Source organism: Salminus brasiliensis, chromosome 3 (genome assembly GCF_030463535.1).
Source record: "Salminus brasiliensis chromosome 3, fSalBra1.hap2, whole genome shotgun sequence".
NCBI classification, from domain to species: Eukaryota; Metazoa; Chordata; class Actinopteri; order Characiformes; family Bryconidae; genus Salminus; species Salminus brasiliensis.
In genome coordinates, this window is record NC_132880.1 from 7,699,162 (window position 1) to 7,713,831 (window position 14,670).

The window sequence follows — 14,670 nt, forward strand, 5'->3', positions numbered from 1 at the left end:
GGAATAAGCACAATTTACACTGACATTCAATGGTTTCTCCTGTAAATGTCTGCGACAGCGATGATATACACTGCCCTTACAGCCATTGCTACCAATGCTTCAGGCGCAGGAAAGGGCCAACAAAGAAGGAAAGGAATCGTGAGCGTTTCTTTTTCAATGATTCTCTTTAAAGGTGCATTCAATACAGTGTTCCTGAATATTTCTACAATTTGAAGGCTCGAGCATATTTACAGACAATTTATATATATATTTTAAATGTATGTATATATATATATATATGTATATATATATATATATATATATATATATATATATATATATATATATATATATATATATATATATATATATATAGATAGATAGATATATACACAGTTCTTATTTAAACAAAACTAATAAAAAATAATCAGCTTCTTATAGCAGCAAAAGAAACTATTTAAAAGAAATATATACAACTTTCAGATAACAAGGCATATAGTACACTGCAAATGCTCAGGTTTTCCCCCCCATACACTTTTCTTTTCAACATGAACTTTAAAACCAAAAACACAAGACGGACAACTTGAGGGTGAATGTACATTTGTGAACTAAAAAGAAAATTGATAAAATATCAGAGTGAGATGGTGACAGTTTTTTTATCCGACAGTAACGTAAATGATTATTTAGCAATTATTGATCACACCTTTTTTTTTGTTTTTTTCTTTTTTTTTTCTTTTAAACACTACCATCCATAATGAGAAAACCATTACGCCATCATCGTCTGAAGTGTGACGTCTACTCGAAATCAAACGTGTGCTGTAAACCAGGAACTGTAGACAAAACACACGAGGTGCAAGACAGACAGACAGACAGACAGACAGACATTCTCGTAGACACAAACACACGCTCTTATGCCTCCAATCGCTCCCCCCCCACAAGCACACTTCTCTTTTGCATTCAGTAAAACTGTAAATATATCTCTCTGCACTTAGATTTTCATCTTTAAATAAAGTCAAAGCATTTTGTTTCACGACAAAGAGCTCAAAAAAATAAATATCCACAATTTTTTTTTTCTCTTTTGCAAAACCATTCTTTTCTTTAAACTCTGTGGTGGTGGGGTGGGGGCAGCACTCCGGACAGAGACTTAAGCTCACTCCTGTACAAGCGTAGTCAACGGTGCGGCTCCACCGAGGATCCTTCTTAGTCCGGAGACTGATCTTAAGTCTGCGTTGCTCGAGTGCGCCCTCCATGTGCAAGTCGTTTGCATGTCAATGTCAGATCTTCTGCTCATAGTAAAACAATACAACAACAGATACATTCATTGCTGGACGTGCCCCTCACAAAACCGGTGTAAAAACGAACTCCCGGCATCGCATCGTTCCCAGCGGCCAATAGCTCTGGGAGTGTTGTCATACATCTTGCATCTTCCATAAAAAAAAAAAAAAAAGCATGGTGCACTTCAAGTATTTCAAAGTTTTCATTCTTTCCAAAGTCTCGACTATTCTTAAGCAATGCGCACATTTCTTAAGTACATAGAATACACCAACAGCCTCTCATGCACTAACCATTTATATATATATTTATATATAAATATAAAAAAAAATAGAATAATCGACCAAAACTTAATCACCACTTAAATGTTAAAGAGGAATTCCACCCATTTTTCTAAATTTCCACATTGTTAAATAGTTAAGATGAATAGATTCAGAGTGGTTTGGTGTGAAAATGCTCTGTTCTATAGAAACTTGCTGACTCAGAATTGTTCACAATGGTGGATCCAGACATTTCTTATAATACAGATTTTGAAAACAGGTGTTTGTGAACCCCTAGAAGTATGTGGTGGCATTGTAGGAGGTTCCTCTGATGTAAGGTCAATCTAAATAAAACATTTATTATATACACACACATACTAGTTCAATGTTTAGTTAATAGCTAGCTAGCTAAATCACTCTTAGTGGTTAAAACCTCTTAATTATTTTAACTGTTTATGTGTTTGGAGCAGAAAACTAACACACTTGGATACAAGAGGATTTCTATGGGTAATTCTAAACAACTTGTGTAATATAATATTAGCCTACTTAAAAACTTAAGGGGGCTCAGAGTGCCTCAGAGAATGGTCTAATTTCTCATGGGTTGAGGGTTCACATCCCGAGCCATGCCGCTCAGCCATGCCATCAGCCCCCAGAGTCTGAGTCTGAGAGAGCACAGTTGGCCATGCTCTCTCCCGATGGGTAGATGGCACTCTTTCCCCGCATCACTTGGCCGGCACAGGCGTCTATTGGCTGGTGCGGTGGAGCTTGGGACCCAGCGCTTTTTCTCAGAGCGATGCCGAATGTGCGGCAGTTTTAAAATCGGCTTCGAATGTCCCTACCCACCTAGTGTCAGGAGCATTGTTAGTGCTAGAGGGAGCTACGAACAAGTGGGTTAATTGGCAGCATCACATTGGTAGGAAAGGGAGTCTTAAGTGGTACTTAATGCAGATAATTTAGGTTTAGGGGTGCAGCTCTGTGTAGAACTGGGTTCAGAACTAAACGTCTGGCCTAAAATGTATTTTTGTTTAGTTCTATTCATGACTGACCGGTACATGCAGGGCATCTGAGGCAACATAGTCCACAAAAGAGGTCAGTCTGAGTCAGCAGTGTTTTGTACAGTGAACCATCTCCCATCAAACCACGCTTAATGACCGTTAAGCTTATAAGGTGTAATGTTTATACCTCATGTTTATACCTCACTGGACTAGAGACTAAACTGGTGGAATTCCCCTTCAGCACACTGCGATGCAGGTAACATTATTATTGCAGCTGATTTGTCAGAAGTGTGTCGTGTCATGTATTTGTACATGTTCTTGTTTTCAAGTTTGGTTTTCGTCTTTTTGTATGAACATTCCAAAATTACAGGTTGCAGCTTATGGTTTCGGTTTAATACTATACAAAGATACATATTCGGTACAAATCCGCTTCAGTGGAACATAGTGGAGTATCTTTATAATGTGCTCGACATGCTGGACAGAAAAAAAAAAGGGAAGTAGCATCGTGTCTAAGTAAGTATTTCGACGGCATCCTGATCTGAGGTCCCCAGCCTTGAGTAAAAGCAGTAGTTCTCGGACCGTAGCCAGATCAGGGCTGCGTTATTGCACACCACCCAGAGGTCTCAGGTAGGAGTCCCAAAAACAACAACAACAACAACAACAACAACAACAACAAACACAACAAAAACAGTTCGCAAACAGACCAGCTGGAGACGTTGACGTGTTGCGTGGCTGTGGAGCACAAATAACACGAGCGTGGAGGCCGAGGAAGAGCTGAAACGGTGGAGATGAAGTGAAGGAGGCTTTGGGGAGGGGAATCCATCCCACCTTGGAACATGAAGCAAGATCTGGGTGGCAATGTAAACAGACTACTAGTGAAAATGAGAGAGAGTGAGGTGCTCCACAGCTTCTCAACAGGGAGAGAACGAAACACAGACGACTGGAGAGAGAAAAAACTAACAGACCAAAACCGACATTCTTTCTGAATTCGCCTCACAGTTCAAGTTCTGCCACAAAACCCAAAAGTGCCAACAGGATATTCGATATTTCGAAAGGCTGTGCATCGAAATACTTCTCAAAGCACCTTCATTCTGGTCACCTCCACCACCGAGCACAGGCACTCCGATGCAATCACAATACAATGGCACATTTTCAAAACACAAACTCCAAGATGTGCAATCAGAAACGAGCAAAAGAGGAGAGACGCCGAGATCGGTCACTTCACAGCGCTCTCCTTCACAGAGTTCCTCCGCCATTCTCCAGGTATTCATTTATCGCCTTGAAAGTTCACTTGCAGCATCTGGATTAGACGTGTAGTCGTAAAGCGCTTCTGACAATGGTAACGCATTGGGAGGAAGGGGAACAGGACTGTAGACAACGTGACCTGTGATTCTGAAATCATACCTCTAGACATGCACGGCACAGTCTCCCAGGTGGAGCCAAGAACCATGGGAAATGTAGGAATCTTTGAGGGAGAAGGAATTCAGGGATCCCTTCTCCTTGCACTGACCTCAGCAGTCCTGCACCAACACAAGCTTTTCAGCTACAACAATGAAACTAAAATAAAGAGACAAGGATTCGCGTCTCCGTTTCTTCCTCGCTACCCTTTCAAATAAAGCCAAAGAGTCTTAGTTTGAAAAAAAAAGAGTGAAATAACGTAATTGTACTGGGCAACTTTTGGTATTTTAACAAAGTCATTTCCTAAACAAACAAACAAAACAAAATATTATAATTTACAAAAGATTCCAAGCGATTAAGTTACACAAAGAATTTCTCTTTACATTACATTTCTTTTCAGCCATCTTAAGCTTGGAGTGGAAGCTGGAACTTTGTCTGGACGAAGTGCATGTTGAGAGTTGAGAGAGAGATAGACAGATTGAGAGAGAGAGAGAGAAAGAGAGAGACAGAAAAAGAGTGAGTAAGTGTCCTGCCCAGAGCTGCCCTCTGGAGGCCCTGAGAGGGAAGAACGCCTGTCCCTGCCCGCTGCAGCCCTGAGATCCGCAAAAAAGATAAATGAAAAAAAAGCTGGACTTCGTTAAGCTGCTCTAAGCTGCCAGCCGCAGGTGAAGGTGATGGTGGAAATGCTCCACCACGCAAACAACGCATCACAGCGTGGATTCACACTCCACCCTGCAGGTCGTGGTGGCTGCTCCCTTGCGCGTCAGCTTCAGGACACTGGGCTTCTCAGCCACGCTGTGCTCTCCGTGTCCGTTGCTGGACGAGGTCAGTGCTTTGGACTGCTCGCCTTTCGACCCCTCGCCCTCTCCGGGATAGATGACCAGGAAGCAAGAGGTCAGGAAGCCCAGGAAGGAGCCGCCGGATGCCACGATGGGGATGACCCGCACGCTGCCCACCGCATCTACCACTGCCCCCAGAGCTGATGCCACCAAGATCTGGGAGATGTACACCTGGCACGACAGGATGGCACAGTCGATGCCGAAGCCCCGCTTGGAGTTGCCAGGGCTGTGGTGAATATACTGTAAATAAAGATTTAAAACCAAAAACATTTTATATATGAGAATTTTTATAAAGTAGCTTGGCAAACTGTTTATTTTGGAAATGTGTATTACTGCAACTCTTCAGTGTGACTTGTGATGTCCAAACTCCCTCGCCCAAATGCCAGACAGATATTGTGTGTGTGTATATATATATATATATATATATATATATATATATATATATATATATATATATATATATATATGTATTTTTTTTATTTTTATCTGGTGTCCCACCTCTTTGTTGTCGTGGTACTGGCCCAGCAGAGCGTAGGGGCAGTAGGAGATGCTCATGGAGATGATGCCCATGCTGCTGATCATCACCATGGAAACATAGACGTTAGGGAAGATGGCCATGACGGCCGTACCAATGGAGAAGCCCAGCGTGCCCAAGATGTAGATGACCTTAATGCTAAGGTCAAAGTTGTCCAGGTACTTTTGGAGTAAAGCTTTGGAAAAGGAAACATACCCAGGGTCAGACTATTCGGTTCTGTACTAATATGCAGTTTATGCTGTGTGGACGTGTCCCTATATTTTAGCCAAGATACAGATACAGGATATGGACAAAAGTATTGGGACACATGCTCATTTATCGATTCTTCTGAAATCAAGGATATATATAAAATTTATCTTGATTTTGTTTGAGTAACTGTCTCTACTTTCCAGAGAAGGCTGTGTTCTACTGAATTTTGGAGCGCTGCTGTGAGGATTTGATTGCATTCAGCAACAAGAGCATTGGAGGGAGCACCATCATTCTAGAGAACACAGTTCCACTGCTCCACAGCTCAATGCTGGGAGGCTTTATACCCCTCTAGCCCAGACCTGACATTAGGAACGTTGCCAATAGGTTCATGTTTATCTACTCCAGAGAATCCTATTTTTTTGGCAACACCTCTTTACATGGATTTAGACAAGCTGTCTGTGTGTATGTGCAATGGGTGTAACTTACAGTAGCTGAATGCATTCATTTGAAAGAGTGTCCACAAACATTTGTACATGCAATGTAATCTCAGACCCCAGAAACCAGAAATTTTTAGACACTGGAAAACGTTTCAGGAAATCCATAAGCTAACTGATGATGACCTGCATCACTGAACAAGAATTCATTCAAACCACAGCACTGAAGGAGCATGCTACCTTGTCAGGAAAGGTAAACGCCCTGTGCTGAAGATGTGTGTTGACATATTCTGTAGCGGTGTAAAAATCACCTGAGCAGACAGCCGCAGTGGCAGCATAGATGACCAACCCCCAGCAGCCCATCTGCACTCCTTTGTTGTAGTTCTGCAGTGCTGTGGAGTTAGCGGGAGCCTGGGAACACAAGTACAGAGAGTTTCCAATACAAGTGATGACCCTGTCAAGAGTGTAAATGCAATGGAAATGTCTCGTTTGTTTAACTAAGAGTTCATCTCACCGTGGGGTCTCCTTCGTAGATGACCTGTCCCATGAAGTCAGTGTAGAACACTGCCTCAGCAATGATGGAGAACCAAGTCAGCAGGTGGCAGGCACACAGCCGCAGCAGCTCTTTCGGCATCTTCAACATAGACATCCACAGGAGTCGGACAGTAGTCTCCACCTCACCCTCCTCGCTCTCCGTGTCCCCGCTGGACGTTGTGTTGCCGCTCTGGTGACGGGCCCTTTGCCGCTGGCCCCTCCTCTGCCGCTGCTGCATCTCGTAGATGTCATTCATGCTGCGGGACGGCTTGATGAGCACGGCAGCGTTGGCGCGACGGTAGCGATAGCGATGTGAGCCTAGGCGTCCGTAGTAAGAAAAGGTGCAGGAGGCCTGGCGATAGAAGGTATGGCGGCGCCGCCGGATGGAAGCATTGGTGCCGGGGGCTTTGGCCCCGATGGACGGGAGCGGTTGGGAATGGCCATTTAATCCGCCTAGGTGGCCGTTAGGGGACTTGGATTCGTTGGCGTGGAGTGGCACCTCCTCACCTTCTGGCTCCGGCTCTGGAAGGAAAGCTGAGAGGCGACTGAATCGGCCACGCAGGAGCTCCTGGCTGCCTGCACTGACGCTGCTGCTGCGGCGTGGGGGGGAGCCGTGGTAGGACGACAGACGCTCCTGGAAGCACAGATTGACATTTTAAGCAAAACTATAGACATATAATTTAGTTAATCATAATCACAATAAACTCGTGCCTACCTGGAAGATGGACGGCTCGATCTGGCGCAGGAACAGCACCTCATGATCCAGGTGATCCAGCGTGGCATCAGCCATCGCCAGCACCGAGTCGCTTTTGCTGCGCACTAGCTCCACGTCCAAGAAATCCAGATCCAGCTCGTGCTCGGAGCGGCCGTCAGCTGAGGGCGCTGAGCGGTAGTATGGGTCATAGGGCTCATCTTCGTGAATCAGATCCAGCTGTGCCTGAGTGCCCGGTGGACCAAGCAGGCCGTTCAGCTTGACTGAAGAAGAGGCAGCATCAGCATCGTCGTCCAGACGGTCCTGCTGAGGGCTGTACTGCTCCTCCTCAATGCTGAAAAGGTGCAGCGTTACCGAGATGATGAACAGGATGGCAGCGAAGACGAATAGGATCTGCTCTTGGGACTTGAAGGCCTGGCCCAGGAAGGTGTGTGTCCAGTCAAGGCCGCCAAGAGCATATCCAACAGCACCTCCCAGTCCTGGAAATACACAACCAGAACATGCCAATTAGTTTTCGGAGCTTTATAGCAATACTAAATGTGACTATAAAGAAAGTGTTCACTTTAACTGGACCATTATCAGCCATCATCAACCATTATTTACACTCCAGGTCTCCAGGTCCAGATCTCACCACAACTGACTTATGCCTAAGAACACTTGATATCTAGTACAGCTGTACTGGGTGCAAGGTTACGGCAAAAAATATGGAGTGTCTGGCAGACCCTAAGGAACGACTTGGAGCACTACTGCGATTGAATTCAGGCACATCAATGAGGGCAGGTATTGATGTATGGCTTGCAACTAATTGCGATGACACAAAGGTATTTGATGGAGATCCATCACTCAGAGAATGCAGCTCCTATGCTCCACAGCACTGGGGGTGGTGGTTTACACCCCTCAAGGTAAAGCATAATATTAAGGATAGTGACCTTTATATGAGGCTGCTCCAGTCCAAAGTCCAATTCCATCATCAGTGCTTTACTACGGAAATTATACTGTATCCCTAGAGCGTACATGTACCTGCTGAGAAGGCGTGAATGTTAAGGGCCATATCCTGCTCCTCTGTGTCGGCCACATCCAGCAGGTATGCACGTATGGGCCCTTCAGCTGCATCTGCACAGAAGTCCAGCACCACCACGCCCAGTACGGTCAGCACGATGCCTATGGGCTGCCTGTTGGGCTCATCACCTATAGCCAAGCCTGCCACAAAACACAACACATAGGACAACATGAGTATCTGAGCGCATAAGCAGAGAGAGAGAGGGGGGAAGAGGGAGAGAAAGAGAGAGAGACACATGCCACTCCTCTTAGTAAACATTATTGATTGAACATTCATTTGTCCTAATTACTCTCACATCCCTTAGAATAAAGCAGGACAGATGCAGAGAGATACCACCCCGTCGCATCTACACTAGGCTAGACCCTAATTAGAATCAGCCATCAACAATCAATTAATTAGTACCTATGTGCGGATATCCAGTATATGTTTTGCATGTGTGTGGACATGCCTGTACGCTGAGATCCGGTATGGATTACTGCCACATACGAGCCTGCCCACATGCACATGCATAGCACACACAAATGGGTCACATATCCCCAGGGAAATACCCACATCCCATTATGCATCTCCCTGCTGTGACCTTGGTCCAGACACATGCTAGATTGTGTTGTGTTGCCCAGCTTAACAAATGTAGGAGCATGTGTGCGAGTGTATGCGTTACAAGCTGATGGAATCTACTAGATTAGGGCCACATTAGTAGCATTTGAGGCCATCGTGATATAACAGTTAGAGCAACCGCAAGCTTCTCTGTCACGACACACTGACTGTCATTTGAGGTTCTAGGCTGAATAGCCCAAAAATACATCATTTTGATATGAGCAGAAAATACACTACATGTCCAAATATGTGTGGATTCCCCTTAGAATGAGTGCATTCAGCTAATTTAAGCTGCACCTATTGCAGACACAGCTTGCCTAGTCCCTGTAGAGAAGTACTGCCAATAGAATAGGACTCTCTGTAGCATATAAACGTGAACCTATTGGCACCATGCAGCCTAGTGCCAGACATGGGTTAGAGGGGTGTAAAGCCCTCCCAGCATTGAGATATATACTTTTGGGATGGGTTGGTGATATCCTTAAAGAAATTCTCCAAGATCTAGAAGAAAGCCTTCTTCCCTGGACAGTAGAGACTTACTTCAACAAAAGCAGGATAAATTCTAATACCCTTGATTTCAGTAGAAACGATGCATGAAAATGAGTAGGTGTCCCAATACTTATGTCCATATAGTGTGTAATTGTTAACATTTCTTTCTTTGTCAGCAAGCAGTGAATGAAATGGGGAAAAAAGAGAACACGAATAAAGCGAGCCAGAGAGGAAAGCTAGAGAGATAGAGCGGGAACCAGAAGCGTTGTGGCTCTCATGACTGAGCTGGGGTGAGTAGTAAGCAAAGGCTTTCTTCCTGACAATGGAGCCGGCGCACAGCGAGCTAACACTGGAGACAGGAGACAGGAAGTTGTTCCAGATAGCCAGTGAAAGGTAAAAAAGGGGCACAACAGGAAATATTTCCCTGTGAACTGGTTCCTAGTCCTTTCCCATGTCACCAAGACGGACAGGGTTCACAGTCACAAACACACAGCCCTTTGCTATGGGCAGAGCAGATAGCGCTCACCCTCTCGCCCTTGCTCACTCTCTCTCTCCCTTGGTTTCTCGCTCTTAGCGTTACATTAGTGGCTGATTGCATGAGGTAATTCTAGGTCACCCTCTCAGACTTAAGCGAGAGGGCTTAATCGTATCATTACTTAACTAAAACCATATAAACAAATGTGAATTAGGTTCACAGAATTTCACAGATACATTATTCGTATACATTTTTGGGGTTTTAATAAACTCTGCCCACTATTATATCAGCTCCACTTCCAATACAATTCCAGACTGTCGTCCATCGGTTTCACAGCATACTTTGTTAGCCTCTGTTCTTTAATGGCCAGGACCCCACAGGTATTATTTGGGTGGTGGGTCATTCTCAACACTGCAGGGTCACTGACATGGAGGTGGCGAGTGCGTTAGTGTGTGTTGTGCTGGTGGTAAGAGTGGATCAGACACAGCGGTGCTGCTGGAGTTTTTAAACACTGTCTGTCCACTCACTGTCTCTACTCTACTGGACATTCCTACCTAGTTGGTCCACCTTGTAGATGTAAAGTCAGAGACCGAAGCTCATCTGTTGCTGCACAGCTTGTGTTGGTCATCCTCTAGTCCTTTATCAGTGGGCACAGGACCCTGCCCACAGCAGGACACTGATGTCTGGATATTTCTGGTTGGTGTACTATTCCCACAACCCAATTATACCTGCTCTGTGGAGGTCCTGTGGGGTCCTGACCATTGAAGAAAAGAAGTGACAGGAGGCTAAAAGAGTATGCAGAGGAACAGATGGATGACAGTCTGGAATTATAGAACTACCAAGTGCTGCTATATGGGAGCTGATGTACTGCTGTGTCCGATCCACTATATGTGAACACTATGCTTTGTACCATCATTCCAGAGAACACAATTCCACTGCTCTACAGCTCAGTGCTGGGGGGGGTGTTTCACACCCCTCTAGCCCACGTCATTATGGCATTTTATTCCGGGCCAACATATTAAGTCAAATCCTTCTTTCTATGTTTATTAGCAAACCACGGTCCACTGTCTCTCTGAAAAGAATATTATTTTCATGTTTACTTGTGCTGCTAACCTGTAGAGTACTTCCTCATAAGAAACACAGCTGGGGGTCTAAAGATGCTGCTAACACATCATGCCAAAGCTAGTGTTACAAAGTGTTCCTACACCTGTCTCATTCCTCCCTGAGGCTCAGTTGATTATGCCTCCCGCAGGGTTGTCAGCTCTAAGGAATACAGCCTCCCTGAACACACACACATACAGTACATGCACAGTACAAAGTATTTGGTTCAACCTAAGTAATGGTTCATTCTCAAGAGGTTTAATACAAGACTTTGGATCCAAGATTTTTTTTTGGGGGGGGTTAACAGTTCAGACAATCTCAAACATGACAATCACCTACACCCACAGGCATGACCACTACACATACCTCTACGCTTCGTATGCTACGTAATACCTTATTGATCTCCGTTCCTACTGAAATGCAGGTAAACTGAGATCGGGAAGCAATCTGACCTCACCCCAACACCTGAAACCCATTCAGTGCTGTCTCACTTCAACCAATCAGCAGCTAATGGAGATCAGTAGCGGCCGCACATTGATTTTCCAAGCACTCCATCGGATTTAGAAGCTGCCGTCCACTCTCTTAATCTCCATTAGCCATTCTGCTCTGAGACGGGCAATAAAGCACTAATATAATTGATACTGTACAGAACATCCTCGGCTTTGGCCCTAATGGAGCTGAAATAGTTTTATCTGTAATTTCTAAAGTGATTTCTAATGTAATCAAATGCAAAAGTAAGTTTTGAAAAGTGTAAAAGTTTTATTCACTTTGTATTTTGCTCAAATACTTTAGTAACAACAGAATTGTAAGAAAATCAACCTCATAATTATTTCATGGTAGTTCCATCACTGTAGGGTACGATTAATTTTTAATGCAAGTGAGGTGTTTATTCTGGAAAATGTCACAAGTTGTCGTGTACTGTAAATGTCCAAGTAATGCTCTAGAACTAGAGACGTCTCGATCTGAACCAGTGGCTTAGGATAAGGGCTGATCCAGGCTTATTTTAACGGATTGGTTACTGGCTAATCAAGCCCACTCCAGTTCCCATCACTGTGCTGTTGTGACGCTGTGGTATTGGCTCTATTAAAAGACATTACTCAATGCTTGTAGCAGTGAGACACTTTCTCTGAAATGAACACAGCAGTTTAAAAGCTGTAATGTAACAAAAACAAATGTAAAAATGAACATTAATATCTTCAATCTCATCGTTTGTCTGGATACACAGCCTCTGGAATGATGGATGGCGCTCCAATCAATACTTCTAGGATGAGTTGGGGATGAGGTGAGGTGGTGATCATTCAACATCCTGATCTTACTAACATCCTTGCCACTGAATGCAATCAAATCATCACAGCAATGCTCCAAAACCTGAAAACCTTCCCCAATATATACAGGGGGTTATTTGTACAAGCATCCACTGTGGTTATAATATTGTGATCGGGGGGCTTCATGTAGACCTAATTTGTAGGAGTGTGGCAGAGTTACACTACATAGACAAAAGTATTGGGACACTTGCTCATTCATTGTTTCATCCCAAATCCATTATCCTGCTTTTGTTGGAGTAAAATCTACGGTCCAGGGAAGATTAACTTTCTATTAGATTTGGGAGAATTGCTGTGAGGGTTTTGCTGCATTTAGCGACAAGAGCATTAGTGGGGTCGGGATGTTGTATGATCACCACCCCACCTCATCCCCAACTCCCTAACTCATCCCAAAAGTTTTGGATGGGGCACATAGAATGAAGTTCCACTGCTCCACAGGTCAATGCTGGGAGGCTTTATACCCCTCTAGCCCACGCTTGGCATTAGGCATGATGCAAACAGGCAATTGCCATACATTTGTGTCAGTTAAGGGTGCAACTTAAGGTTTAAGCCTGGAGGGGGTGTCCACAAACATATGGATATATAGTGTTAGTACAATTTAATAACGTGAAGTACTGTTTAGTATCCTACAAGAATCGAGGAACTAGGCAGAAGCGAAGCAAATACTGTAGTACAGTGTAGGAATCCAGTGCACAGTGCTTGAAGTGTACTGCTGACAGACACGGTCACGTTCATCCAATTTTCAAATTATATTACAAAACTGCCCAGGTTAAACGAATCCAACAGGAATAATGCCTGTGACGTAGATACAGCTGCTGTGGTACATATACAGCGGTTTAAGGCCTCTGTTTTAATAAGAGCACTAAGGAACCTACAGGGTTTGGGCACTGGGGCTTTCTAAGGTGAGCATGAATTTTAATTAACTTGCTATAATTATACCGCGATTAAAAGAAAAATCAGGAAGTTAAGATCTCAGGTGCTTTAGTGCTTGCCAACAGGAACTATTGCTCTGAGTGGGGTGTGGTGCACTTCACAGTGCAAGAATTCCTGTCTGAAATAGAAAATAAACCAGCTGACTAGTGCTGCTTGCGGCGTTCTGTTACGCGGCGCCAAGAGCTATGGCGTTCCTGTGAAAAATCACACCGGCTCCAAGCTCTCTGAAGCCCCAGGGCCGCAACTTCAGTAAAGTGTCAGAAGAGTTTTATGAGAAATTAAGGCTGGCAGGGAAGTGATCAGACCACGGAGGACTGCAACTTTGGAAGGCTCCTTATGCTATCGTGCCATGAGTGCTTACTGACTCTTTGAATGAAACGTTGCCTTACTATCTGGGAAACTGATATGAGCTGATGTGTCCAACACATTAATAAAAATGGCCAATACCAGTCAAAGTGTGGACATACAGTCAAAGTCTAGTTACCACCCTTCAACATCTTAAACTCCTCTGAACCACCAGTAGTTCATGGCTTGTTTGCACCACAGTTATAACTTCCTTAGACAGATTTATTCATTTATTTATTGTTCTTTTCATATTTTTCCCTCCTTTTTCTCCCCAATTTGGTTTGGCAATTATCCAAACCATACATATTCTCCCCCTATCACATGCAATCCTCCCAAGATTGTGAAGGTGAAGACAGACACATGCCTCCTCCTTTTTGCTGCCAATGCAATGTCACTGGCAACATGTACCAGTAGCCAGCAGACGCCAGTGCCTGACAGCCCTGCACTGTATGCAGTGTGGGGAGAAAGTGCCATCTACGTAACTTGGAGAGAGCGAGGCCAATTGTGCTCTCTCAGGGCCCTGGCTGCCAATGGCTAGCAGCATGACCACAAATTTCCAAAAAACATTTAACCAGGTTTAAATAAATAAATAAACATAAAAATAATAATTTAAAAAAATTATTTTCCTAATAATTTGTTTGTCAAAATGTTCACAATGACCAGAAGAATATTTGGAGGAATAAAAGGTAAGGCTTTTAACCCCAAGAACCCTGTACCAACTGTTAAACATGGTGGTGGTGGGATCGTGCTCTAGGACACTGCTACTACACAACCAACCAGAATTCTACCAGAAGCTTATTAAAGGCTACCAAAAAACATATGGACAGTGTGCAGCTTCCAAAGAGCATTCAATCTAATATTAGCTGTTCTGTATGTATATGTGTGACCCTGCTTTGATTTCACCAAAAGCCCAATATTGCCATGATGAGTGTGTGTGTGTGTGTGTGTGTGTGTGTGTGTATGTAAACTTTCAACCACAGCTGTATGTACTGTCGGACTCTGTATGCTTGTGCTGGACCTTACCTATCAAAGATCCATTGAGGAAGAGCGCAACGCCCATCAGCACGCCCACACACAGTGCCAGGATAAAGGGCCGGCGGCGACCCCAGCGCAGCGTGCAGCGGTCACTGGCCGAGCCGATCAGAGGGGTGAACATTAGACCCAGGATGGGGCTCAGGAACCACACCAAGCTGTAGTATTGTTC

General features: G+C 44.2%; 1 protein-coding gene across 3 annotated transcripts in view; it reads right to left on the bottom strand.

Annotated features, from left to right (window-relative positions):
- Positions 1 to 334: 334 nt before the first annotated feature.
- Positions 335 to 14,670, bottom strand: part of slc45a4a (solute carrier family 45 member 4a) — a 64,235-nt gene continuing 49,899 nt past the window's right edge. For 2 of the 3 annotated variants that reach the window (XM_072675351.1, XM_072675350.1), the window contains 7 exons: positions 14,490 to 14,670; positions 8,168 to 8,347; positions 7,151 to 7,626; positions 6,416 to 7,069; positions 6,213 to 6,312; positions 5,242 to 5,453; positions 335 to 4,983 (listed from right to left, as the gene is read on the bottom strand). The exon at positions 14,490 to 14,670 is cut by the window's right edge and continues 8 nt beyond it. In XM_072675351.1, the coding sequence (XP_072531452.1) occupies positions 4,612 to 4,983; positions 5,242 to 5,453; positions 6,213 to 6,312; positions 6,416 to 7,069; positions 7,151 to 7,626; positions 8,168 to 8,347; positions 14,490 to 14,670 (2,175 nt within the window). In that variant the 3' untranslated portion in view covers positions 335 to 4,611. Of the gene's footprint in view, positions 4,984 to 5,241; positions 5,454 to 6,212; positions 6,313 to 6,415; positions 7,070 to 7,150; positions 7,627 to 8,167; positions 8,385 to 14,489 lie in introns of all 3 variants that reach the window. The other variant, XM_072675352.1, reaches the window with a different exon arrangement.